Source organism: Notolepis coatsorum (genome assembly GCF_963971535.1).
Source record: "Notolepis coatsorum genome assembly, chromosome: 1".
Taxonomy (NCBI): Eukaryota; Metazoa; Chordata; class Actinopteri; order Aulopiformes; family Paralepididae; genus Notolepis; species Notolepis coatsorum.
The window spans coordinates 182,996,696-183,009,990 of NC_140165.1; the positions used below are offsets into that span (position 1 = coordinate 182,996,696).

The 13,295-nt window shown below is 41.0% G+C and overlaps 1 protein-coding gene across 1 annotated transcript in view; it reads left to right on the forward strand.

Moving 5' to 3' along the window:
* cpda (carboxypeptidase D, a) overlaps window positions 1-13,295 on the forward strand; it is a 169,741-nt gene that overhangs the window by 141,955 nt on the left and 14,491 nt on the right. Inside the window, exon 15 of the mRNA XM_084319602.1 lies at window positions 9,637-9,783. Coding sequence (XP_084175728.1) covers window positions 9,637-9,783 — 147 coding nt within the window. The remainder of the gene's footprint in view (window positions 1-9,636; window positions 9,784-13,295) is intronic.

Sequence of the window (13,295 nt, forward strand, 5' to 3'; positions counted from 1 at the left end):
GTCTGCTCAACATGGAAGTCATCGCGGGACAGGAATCAGCCTGGAATATATATTCACAGTAGCCAATCGATGGTAGACAGTTGTGATCGATTTTTGGAATGGCGATCAGGAATTCGAATGATCTTTTTGGAGAACATCTGATCTGAGGTAAGGAATCTATTTTACCAGTCTTGGGATAATCAGAGTTGTATTCGCTGAGATATCAGCGTTTGCCCTATGTGTGTGTGTGTGCGCGATCGCTGATGAGGAACTACGAGAATCAGCGTGTGCATACTTACACATAATACTATCGATAATCTAGCGTTTATTTGAAAACTATTCATAAATAGGCCGAAAAATGACAGTTTTTGTGTATTCTAGAATATTCCAGTAAACGTCTTTTATCATGGAATCTTTTTATTTTCCTTGAAAACGAGGGCTTTTCAAAATGCTATAAAACGAAAATGAACCGATAAAAAAACAATCCGCTTCGACAATGTTGACTGGAAAACGAGTCATTGATAAGCGACGGGCAGATTAGACACATAGCCATAATTTAAAACATAGATTAGGCGTTATTAACGCTAACATTGAAGTGGATGGTGGGCATTCAACCGGTAAATCAAGGTTAAGCTTGGGCTCTGAAAGTGTTAATCACAATATTTTTGTTATCTGAAAGTTCTTTGAGGGCATCTCGTTCGTTTTACTCAAATTATGGTAGACATATGTGACTCGCCGTGACCAAACCCGATTTGATCCGCAAAGGGGGAGGTGCTCTGAAATGAACTTAATGTCTTGCTGTCCAGAAAATCCCAAAAATCGAAATCTTGATTTTTTTTTACATATTTGAATTGTCATTCATCTGTTCCATTATTTGCCCTTAGTTGCAAACTTAAATACAACTTGTAAATGAGGTAATTATTGCTATAATAGTTCCACAAATTTTCTTTCAATTGAGGATAAAAAACTACACAAGCGGGCTTGGGCCTGTCCACAGGGGCCAAGTACTGTACTTAATAGGTGTTAACACACAGACGTCATTATTTAGCTCTCCTTTCTCAGAGAGAGAATAACACACTATTAATACACTATCTTAATGTTATAAGTTATAAGCAACGTAACGCAGTGTCTAAAAAAAAGATAAAAAAAAGAGGCCTTGACCCGTTATAAAACGCATGTTTTAACTTAATTAAAAACCATTAAAACACAGTTAGAATTTTATGAGCGAACGAATTTCGTTAGGGTGCATTTTTTCCAACCTAATGGGTAAATACATCTAAATAACACTGTTGAAAGCTTGGCTGTGTCGACGTTACAAATGGTACAATCGCGCGGCTTGGTGCACTGCTCAGCAGCTGCAGCGCGAGGCTGGACTGCTGGAGAGATGTTGTAACCCTTTCACTGCCACACTACAGAAGCGCTTAGTACCGCGGATTTCTTTGTGCAGAATAAAAATCTGAACGCTGAAGAGCTGCTGCTGTTGCAGCGCGCAAGAGAGATGTTGTAACCCTTTCACTGCCACACTACAGAAGCGCTTAGTACCGCGGATTTCTTTGTGCAGAATAAAAATCTGAACGCTGAAGAGCTGCTGCTGTTGCAGCGCGCAAGAGAGATGTTGTAACCCTTTCACTGCCACACTACAGAAGCGCTTAGTACCGCGGATTTCTTTGTGCAGAATAAAAATCTGAACGCTGAAAAAGCCGTTTCTGGCCGAATTAGTCATTGAATCTTTAATTTTTTTTTTAATTCTTATTCGGAGGTATTTCGTCGAGATTTCATAATTTGTAATGTGGCAGCGAAATGTGTAGAAATATGGTAAAAAAAACTATATCCGTTTTTTTATCCGTCACTACCACACTACAGAAGGTTAACCTTTCACTACCACACTACAGAAGGTTAACCTTTCACTACCACACTACAGAAGGTTAACCCTTTCACTACCACACAACAGAAGGTTAACCTTTCACTACAACACCACAGAAGGTTAACCTTTCACTACCACACTACAGAAGGTTAACCTTTCACTACCACACTACAGAAGGTTAACCTTTCACTACAACACCACAGAAGGTTAACCTTTCACTACCACACTACAGAAGGTTAACCTTTCACTACCACACTACAGAAGGTTAACCCTTTCACTACCACACTACAGAAGGTTAACCTTTCACTACCACACTACAGAAGGTTAACCCTTTCACTACCACACTACAGAAGGTTAACCTTTCACTACCACACTACAGAAGGTTAACCTTTCACTACCACACTACAGAAGGTTAACCTTTCACTACCACACTACAGAAGGTTAACCCTTTCACTACCACACTACAGAAGGTTAACCTTTCACTACAACACCACAGAAGGTTAACCTTTCACTACCACACTACAGAAGGTTAACCTTTCACTACCACACTACAGAAGGTTAACCTTTCACTTCCACACCACAGAAGGTTAACCTTTCACTACCACACTACAGAAGGTTAACCCTTTCACTACCACACTACAGACGGTTAACCTAGTTGTTGTGTCTTTCACTACCACACTACATGTATTTACATCTAAATGCTTCTGGAGAGGCCATCAGAACATTGAACATTGACTTTAGCATGTCTATTTTTATCTCGTGTTATTTTAAATGCTAATAAAATCTTGAAACTTGATTAATCTCTTGTTTATTATCAGGGTCCCTTTCACTACCACTACCAGTCACCAGACTCATTGTAATAACAAAGAGCCTCAGACTGGAAAGCTGCCAGGTGTTAATTGCCCTAGAGAGAGGGGGGCCATGGATTACAATGACTTCTGGGTAGTGTTGTAGTTGTTTCACTATTGTCACAGAATAGCCTGCTCGTCTCTTGAAGGCTATTATCTCTGAATACGTTTTGTGATAATCACCATGAATCATAGGAAGTAGCTTGCAAAGTATCCCACCAAAATGTTCAAGTGATGGCTTATTTTGAAGGTATGAATCTGTACTTTCATAATATGTAAAAAAAAAAAAAAAAAAAAAATTCCTCAACATGACCCTGAAGTCCATACCTGGTCACATATGTCTTGCTATTACGGTAGTTAATTTCTTTACTTCATAATTAACTTTTTTCTTGAATGTGCTCAACGTAGTATTCTGTACTACTGGACAAAAATATGATTTAGGCTTAAAAGGAGTACATGGAGTTTGTATACTATTTTGACTAACTGGGGTAAACACACACTGGATTCAGCTTATACCATGCCTTAATGTGTAGATTCCTATAAAAACGAAACAAGTCTGTTTTTAATTCAAAGTCATTGGAGAGATTGGTAGGGGAGAAAGAGAGACCCTTGGATAATACCTTGTTCTGTGCATCAGTAAGCTGTACGTCTGACAGGTTTATCACTACCTCTGTTGGCTCCGTGTGTGATATTTGCGATGCAGGTTTCTTTCGCCCCCTCCTTGTCCTCTTCCTCTGTTTTCCTTGTGGGGTGTCCATGTATCCTTGTCTTTGCTCATTAGAGATTGGTCTTCTCCTAAAAAATCCACTCCGGGCAGGGCTCGAAATTAACATTTTACTTGGTAGCACTGGTGCTCCCAACTTCAAAAAGTTGGGAGCACCAGCAAAAATGTAGGAGCACCCACCAAAATGTAAGGAGCACCAACAATATATATATAATGTAATATATATTTTTTATTGATAAAAAAAAACGACTATAACAGTTAGGGATGAGTATCGTTAGGATTTTATCGATACTAATCAAATCAAATCAAATTTATTTATAGGGCCCGACAACACACGTTAATGTCCCCATGGGCCGTACAGATCTTCTTTAAACAAGTCAAGAAGAAAACATAACTAAGTCAAGAACAGAACAAGAACACCATAAGGTGCAAACATTTTTAGATGGATGCAAATAAATGAAAGAATGCAAGCACTCCCAGACATACCCCACGCGAAGGTAAGGAAAAACTCACTAAAACCTAACAATAGGGAAAAAAGCTCCACATGCTGTGTGGAGGAGAGAAACCTTAGAAGGGCCATTCAAGGGGGGATCTCCCTTCTTAGATGTTGGTGATAGTAGTGTTGCAGACGGACAGTTGGTAAGCATGCACTCATGTGTGTAGTGGAACACAGATGAGTGCATGCAATAGCAACTGTACATTTTGAAAAATTAAAGATAGAGCTAATAGCGATAGCAACTGAACATTTTGAAAGATTAAAGATAGAGCTGATAGCAATCTATTTGAGGCACAGGGGCGGCGCAAAGAGGGTCACGTCCTCCCCGTCTTAGTCAAGGGACATTTAACACTCCGGTCGTTGCTCAGGGACAGCCGGAGACAGGGAGATAGGGGCGGCGCAGAGAGGGTCACGAACTCCCCGACATCATCGCGGGACATCCGGCACTCCGGTCACCACTACGAGACCTCCGGAGACAGGGGGGCACGCAGAGGGGGTCGCAACCTCCCGGCCTTCGTCACGGGACGTCCAACACTCCGGTCAACACTCCAGGACAGCAAGTCATAGGGAGACAGGGAGACGGGACAGGCGTTAGACGGCTCATGAGATTGTAGTAGGCGGACATAGCAATAGATACAAGTGGTAGGCATATATGTGAAAGGAGTAGATATATGAAGGAGGCGTATTATGTGAATAGAAATGGAAGTACTTAACCCAGCAATGAAACCGCATTGACTGTTAATCTGTTAACAGTCTGTTAATACTGTTAATCAGTTGACAGGACCACGGACAGACGGCGGTGAATAACTGATCCATACTACTACTCTTATCGATACTGCTTAAAGGAAAACTCCAACATTTTGGGAAATTAGCTTATTTGCCATCTACCCTGGAGTTAGACAAGAAGATGCATACCTTTTTTCTTCTCTGTGCATGCAGTAGGAGTAGGAAGACGTGCACCGTTAGCCTAGCTGTTAGTCAGTCACTGGAAGTAGGTTCCTCCATTAGCCTAGTTCCCAACATCTTCCTACTCCTACTGCATGCACAGAGAAGAAAAAGGTATGCATCTTCTTGTCTAACTCCAGGGTTCCCAAAATGTTGGAGTGTTAAGATACATACCTTTTTCTTCTCTGTGCATGCAGTAGGAGTAGGAAGACATGCACCGTTAGCCTAGCTTAGCGTCAGTCACTGGAAGTAGGTTCCTCCATTAGCCTAGTTCCCAACGTCTTCCTACTCCTACTGCATGCACAGAGAAGAAAAAGGTATGCATCTTCTTGTCTAACTCCAGGGTAGATGGCAAATAAGCTAATTTCCCAAAATGTTGGAGTTTTCCTTTAACACTTTCAGTGCCGGGCCGTGTTTTCCTTTTTACCCCGTTGATGCCACGGTCCACGGCCCATGTAACGTTAATATCGCCTAATCTATGTTTTAAATTATGCTATGTGTCTAATCTGCCCATCGCTTATCAAAGAATCATTTTCCAGTCAACATTGGCAAAGCAGATTGTGTTTTTATCGCTTCATTTCCTTTTTATAGCATTTTGAAAACCACTCTGTTTCGAAGAAAAAACAACACATTCCATGATAATCGCCTTTTACTGGAACATTCCAGAACGTTATCATTTGTCGGTCTATTTATGAATCGTTTTCAAATAAACGCTAGATGGTCGATAGTATGTGTGCGCACGCACGCTCGTGCCGTGCACTGATAATCGCTGCTATTATTTCCTCATGGCTTTTACAGTGAAACAGCCATATCACATATAGTGGAAACACTTATATCTCCATGAAAACGAGTCTGATTATCCTAACACTGATAACATAGATTCCTTACCTGACATCAGATGGTATCCAAATGGTATATTCCAATTCCTGATCACCATTCGAAAAAATCGATAAGTATATTGATCCAACGTGTGTACAGTATAACCCATGATCGCCGCGGCTCAGAGGCTCCAGAATGAACTCTGGTAACTCCAGCTGCATGGGTGAGAAGTAAAATGTGGACTGGAATATTTTTTTTTCCAATCCATTTTCATTGAGTCCATTCCAAAAGGGTGATTTACCATCTGGGAGACGATAGGGGGCGCTTTTTTCACATCTGATCGCCGGCGGCCCCTGGATCTCCAACGGTAGGCTCGCGTGATGCAATATGATTTCAGATCGCTAATAAAAAAATAAACCCGAGATTAGCCCTGAGTGGCGCTCAAAATGTTAACGGTTCGGTACTTTATCGATACTCTTATCGGTTTTAGATTATTATTATTTAAAAGAAAATGTATACATTTATTATTTTAACGGCTTAAGGCTATATCTGTACTTGATGTTTGTTTGTTGTATTGCATATTTGAAATAAACTTCAATCAAATCAAACACCCCCCTCTTAAAAACAAAAACCTGTGTTTAACATCATGCTAAAACTGTGAAACAAATGTCCTACTCCCCTAAATAAAGAAATACATAGCAAACATGACTCAGTTATGCAATAGTGCTGCTGCTTTTTATTTGGTTAAAATCTTTTAGTTAATAAGACTAAAAGACTACAATATGACTACAACGATTTCATGACGGCTTCCTGTCCTCGCATGACGGCTTCCTGTCCATGCAATGCACGGAGCATTAACGTTACATTTTCAACAACAGATTGCTGCTAATTAAACACTTCATGGAAACAGAGTAACGTTAACGTTATGTCGAGTTCATACGTGTAGTGTAGTATGAACTTAACATAACGTTAACGTTACTCCGTTTCCATGAAGTGTTTAATTAAGTCCAGAACAATTATTTTCACTCTCACGAATGCTCCCAATTATATTTCGAGGTCGCACAGATACAATTTCGGTCGCATATGCGACCAATTCGGTCGCAATTTCGAGCCCTGACTCCGGGGTTCTTTCGTGGGGCATCAGTCTTCTTCTTCACCAGTGAAGTTAAAGGAGACAGTGCGGGGATGTGTACGCTTGGGTTCGTGGAAGTGTTGAGCCTTGCGTCTATGCCATGGGCCGGCAGCCCCTGGTCTGTGCCATGACCATGAGTAAACATTGTTCTCTTTAAAGTCTTTTTTCGTCCAGCTGGAATTTTCGGAGCTTATCTTGTTTGAGTGTCATTGCGAATTTGTTCAAATGTTCTGTCAATTTGATTTCAAGCGGAGCCTTCTCCGGGTCATTGCTCAGTGTATCACTATCAACCTTCTTGCTCAATTTCATGCTGAACAATCTGTCGATCTTTGGTAGCTTCTATCAGCAGGAGCTGACGATGTGTGTTTTTAGTGCGAAAGATTGGTTGGGTTTCGGCTGTCCTAACTGTGGTGGGAAGTTCGTTCTACCATTGTGGAGCAAGCACCGATAATAGGCGGCTTCTCTTTGATGACCGTCCCGGAGCTTTGATAGGAGTGGGTCTGAGGCAGCCAGAAGATATAGAGTGGATGGGTCTTGAGGGTGTGTAGTTGGAGACTATTGACCGGAGGTAAGCGGGAGCCGTTCCCTTCACTGCGCGATATGCCAGGTCGAGGACCTTGAAGCGGATTTGTGCGCAGATGGGGAGCCAGTGCAGCTCTCTAAGCAGTGGGGTAACATGGGCTGACTTTGGTATGTTGGTGATCAGGCAGGCTGCTGCATTCTGAATGTGTTGAAGTGGCTTGGTGGCGGTGGTCGGTAGACCAGCAAGCAGTGCGTTGCAGTAGTCGAGGCGATATGACTGTTGATTGCACAAGGAGTTGAGTGGCTTCTTTTGTCAGGAAGGGGTGGATCCTTCTGACGAAGCCACAGCTACATTCTCCACTGTGATGGAAAGGTTGGTCAGAGGGGAGGATTTGGCCGGCAGGTGTAGCAACTCTGTTTGGCTTAGGTTCAGTTTGAGGTGGTTGGTCGTCATCCAGGCAGAGATGTCGGACAGGCAGGCAGAGATCCGCTAAGAGACATGGATATCTGAGGGAGGAAAGGAGAGGAAGAGTTGAGTATCATCGGCATAGCAGTGATACGAGAAGGCATGAGACGTGATAATGTTACCCAGAGATTTGGTGTAGAGGGAGACGAGGAGGGGTCCAAGAACCGAGCCCTAGGGGGACGCCCGTCTGAAGGGGGTGGGGGGCCGACAGGGTCCCTCTCCATTAGGGCTGCACGATTCTTGCTCAAATGTGAATCACGATTTTTCTCTAAGAATTGAGATCACGATTCTCTCACACGATTCTTATTAATAATTAATTATTATTAATCATTTATTGCACTTTCTTAACACATTCCCCGCCAAACACGTTGTACGACGGGTTTGCTGATCATGCGAATTCCGCCAATCCACGGCGTACGACGTTATTGAGATCATATTTAATTTTTTCGCCATGGTATTCATAATTCCGCCACCCAGCCTCTGCTGATACAGTGGGAGCCTGCACAACCGTGCAACGCTTAAATACCACCGCCTGGTGGATGATCGGGCAAGTTACAACCGAAAATGGATCTCTGGTGATCTCCGTGCATCTGGGAAATGCGTCCGGCAGTCACATATTGTTGCGGGACTCTAGACACACATCCGTGTATATGGATCGCTGCCATAACTCAATAATCGATATGATTTGGGCGTTTATTGCGCCATACAAACCGGAAATGGATCTAGTCGATCAACGTCAAATAAGTGGGATCTTTTTCCTCCAGTCTCATCGGCGAACGGTAAGAGGACATTAACGTTACTTTCAGCTTGATGGTTTATTCTTTTCAATGCAAACCGCTCTGATCAATATATCACCCATACTACATAAAGCATTTACTGACGATCACGGAATTATAAACGACCCCCCCCTTTCATCCGCGCATGATGAGTCATAACGTTTAGGATCGTATTTAGTTGGATTTTTTAATATAGCGTGTATCGCGAATAAACTGCAATCGATAATCTATATTATGCGTTTAGGCCTATAACTAGAGTTCTAGGAATTACTGCAGAAAATGATAAAAACATACTTATATTCTAGACTGTATTTCCTATGAATATATGAATGAAAAAGTATAACATTCCTACATCCTGAACGATAGATAATCGATGTTGAATGGGCCATAGTAATGTCAATTTAGCAATACAATTTAAAAAGTTATAGCCCTGCAAAGAAGGTGAACATCTCCATAGGCTTAGACTGGTGGCAGTGATCATACATTGATGGATATAAGCTTGGCAGTTAATGTGTTAAACAACATAACATATATCAAAGTGCTTGACTTAAACTTAAACATAACATATATGAAAGTACTTGACTTAAACTTAAAAGTCTCTTGTAACATACAAAATAACTCAAGTCAGAATCGTCATCATTTAAAAAAGTTAAGTAAATTTTTTTTTATATATAATTTTTTTTAATAAAAATAAATTGTCATCATTTAGAAATGAGATTGCATAGGTTTATGAATCGAGATCGCGATTTTTTTTTCCCGATTAATCATGCAGCCCTACTCTCCATGATACTTGGTAGGAGCGATCATTGAGGTAGGATGACAGCCATGCCAGTGCACATCCTACCACTCCCATTCCTGCGAGGGAGAAGAGGAGGATCTGATGGTAGCAGCTTTAAAACTCAAAAGGACCATTTAGGTTGCCCTCATTTACAATGATGAGTAATTCAGACAAATAAAGAATAATCCGTTACAACAGTCATACAGTGAATCATCATGGTTTTACACGTAGTAGTATAGTATGGGTTCTTCTCCCTGACAAGAGTAATGAATCAGACTTTGTTGCAGGAAATGCATCTCAGCATGTGGTGGAGGCCCAGCCGGAGACCAGGGCCGTGATGGAGCTGATCCTGGAGAGAGGCTACACTCTTTCTGTAGCTCTGGACGGAGGCTCCCTGCTGGCCACGTACCCCTACGACAAGCCTGTCCAGCCAGGTAACTGCATGGGACAGCAATGACATCAAGGACAGGGACAGGATCACAAACAGAAGATTAGATTAGATTAAAATGTATTGTCATTATACAGCACAAGGACATTATTTGCATCCAACCAGTGTGCAAATGTAACAGTAAAGTGCAATAGTAATATACAATAGGGGTGGACGGTATGGTCTAAAATTTATATCACGGTATAATTTGAAGCATAGACGGTAACGGTATATATCACGGTATCAGTGTTTCTGTTAGAATAATTTTTTTTGCCTGATAGGCAGGCTATATAAAGAATGACATCCTCAAGGCATGTAGATTTATAATATTTTAACTTAAAACTAGGCTACTTTTGCGTATAAAGTCATTATATTCCAAATAAAATAAGTCCCGAGTCGAGACTCCTGCTCCCATTGCAAACAGCGGGGCTGGATTTTGCTAGAAGCATTATGTAGCTGCAGAGCCGCAGAGCGAATTGAATTGAATAAGAATTGAGACAAAGGTGCCACTCATCCTCAGCTTTAAGAATTGACAATTGTGTCAACAAATTGACACGTGTCAACAAATTGACACACAAAATGCTTAGAGACGATGGGGGTCAGAACGGCGCAAGGGTGGGGGGGGGCGCTGTTTGACGGGCCTGTGACCAGCTCTGCATGCTATTCGCAAATCCACTGCTGCAGCCGTCCTCCCGGCTCCCGCTGCTGATTGATTGATTGATTGAAAAGTTTATTAACAGATTGCAGAATGGGTACAGTACAGTACAGCTCAATACATACAATTGTTAAGGGGATGCAGACCAGAGAAAGACTTTCGTCTTATTTACATCAGGGTCCCCCATTTTCAATTCATCATAACATATGACATACATGACATACAGATAGACAGTACTGCTACATCTATACATTTATGACATATCAGATTTGCAAATACAGTACTGTTTGTGATACAAAAGTGTCCAGAAAAGGAGTGTATATACATTTGGCATAGAAACTGTACATTGGAGGAGGTTGGATGGGTGGTGTGGGGTTGGGTGGGTTGGGTGAGGGCTGTACATTGGAGGTGGGGGGGGGGGGGGGGGGGGTTGGGTAGGGGACACACACACATTTTACACTGTACATTGGAATACTGACAAAGCCTTACTTGGTCATTTACTGTACAACTAGGTTAGGACATTTGTAGGGGCCAGTTTCGAATTGCAGTCTCACGTAGGTGTTTTTGAAAGTGGGTAGTGATTCACATTCCTTTACAGCTTTAGGTAGTAGGGCGTTCCACATTGATGTGGCATAATTGCGAAACGTGTTTAGTCCCTTGTTTGAGCCGAATCTGGGTTTTACATGATTTGTGGAGCTCCCTCTGGTGTTGTGATTGTGGTATTCACTGACCTTTGGGAAGTATTTTGACATGTACATGGGTACCTTGGTCGCTGCCGTCGTTATCATAACACTACACACATCGTAATGTTTACAGCAAACTGTAGTTGATTACCAGGTATGTTTTATTAACGTAGAATAATTCATATAAGAAAAACGATAGGGAAATATCTTACCTTTCTCCACTGGTTAAAAATGCCAGGAACTGAAATTGAAACTTGCTGTGCACCACAGTGATATGTGTTTATTATGAAATGACAATTGCGTGTTGACACGCCCACTGCGCGAAGCCTCCTAAATAACTTTTTCCAGTTTGCACATATCTATTATCTATGACTAATTCTATCTATTTTTAGGGGCAAATGCGATTGAAATAGTCGCGCTGTGGTTACATGACGTCATTGCTATTTTAGAGCTGCTCTACCGGTTACACGGTATAGTCAAAATCCATACCGTAGAGCAAATTAATACCGTTTATACCGTTTATACCGTCCACCCCTAATATACAATGTACAGGTGATTAAACTGGGTATAAAATATATAAATTAGTACTACTGAGTGTAGTGCTAATCAGATGTATGTACAGAGTTGTAATACCAATATGTACAGTGATACAGGTATAAAGACAATATGGTAGTAGTCATACTGGCCAGCAGCGTATCTAGTAAGAGTATGTAAGGGATATGTACAGATATAGATATAGTATCTAACAATATGTAAAAAGGATTATATGCAGGTATGTATTTAACGATAAGAATATATATATATATTAAGGCTGTCAAATATATCGCGTTAATATCGCGTTAACTCCCGATTCTATTAATGCCACTAATTTTTAACTCAAGATTAACTAAAAAAAAAAAAAAATTTTTTTTACTAGACTTCACTCAGGTGTATTATTGATGCTCTCATTGATACTATGTTTGTTTCTGAAGTGTGTGTGTGTGTGTGTGTGTGTGTGTGTGTGTGTGTGTGTGTGTGTGTGTGTGTGAGATATAGAGAGAGAGGGGGGTGAGAGAGATGAGGAAGGGGCAAAAGAGAAAAAGAGCTGGGAGAGTGTGTGTGTGAGGGAGAGAGGGGGGTGTGTGATTAATCAGCCCTTGTGTGTGTGAATGTAACAAGTTCCTAACGTTTTCTTTCCCCTATTATTTCATGCACACTTTATTCATTGTTTTAAAAAAATTATTTTGTGCATCACTCTGTTTTGAATTTGATGCAATTTTGCAATGCATGAGGGTCATCCTTTTGTGTTAAATGGCTGCACAAAGCAAGCATTTGTTGACTCGCATGTTGATAAGAGTATTAAAACTTGGAACTTGAAAAAGATCTGTTTAAGGTAAAAAAAAAAAAAAAAAAAGGATTAATTTGCGATTAATCGCGAGTTAACTATGGACAATCATGCGATTAATCGAGTTAAATATTTTAATCGTTTGACAGCACTAATATATATGTATAGAGTATATACATGGTATATACTAGGGCTGTCTTAAATACTTCGAAGCTTCGTTCGATGGCACAAGCTTCGAACATAAAAAAAAAAATCGAAGTTTAAAAAAACTCCAAAATCTTGCGCCTCCATTCCAATGAAACGAAAGTAAGCGGCGCCTCGACTCCACCTCTCTACAACAAGCACGTGGAGATTATCTGTGTTAAAAACAACAAGGACATGATGTGCAGCAGACATGTCGACGAAGAAGTCATCAGACGTGTGGTTACACTTTAAAATATGCAAAGACAATGCCCAAAAAGCCGAGTGCCAGATATGCCAGAAGAAAATGGCATATCACAACTCTACAACAACTTTGTCAAATCACCTAAAAAACGTAAGTATCGTTGTACGCGACGGCGACGCCACACAAAACATTAATAAGGCTATGCCTATGCTGCTATGACTAATGTGTTACCAAGTTGGCTAATTTAATTGTAATCATCTGCTTTTGTAGGTGCATTGTCTGATATAATTATAAATTAAATATAATATAATTGTTTGCTTGATAGACGAAGGTTGCAACATAATTATGTAATGTCATGTCGTTGGCTGTGAGAGCAGCCCCACTGCACCCAGGCAGCGCAGCCGAGTGAAACCTTGTTGGCTGCGTCACAGCCACGAAAGGGGCTACTTAATTAATTAATCCAATCCACTTT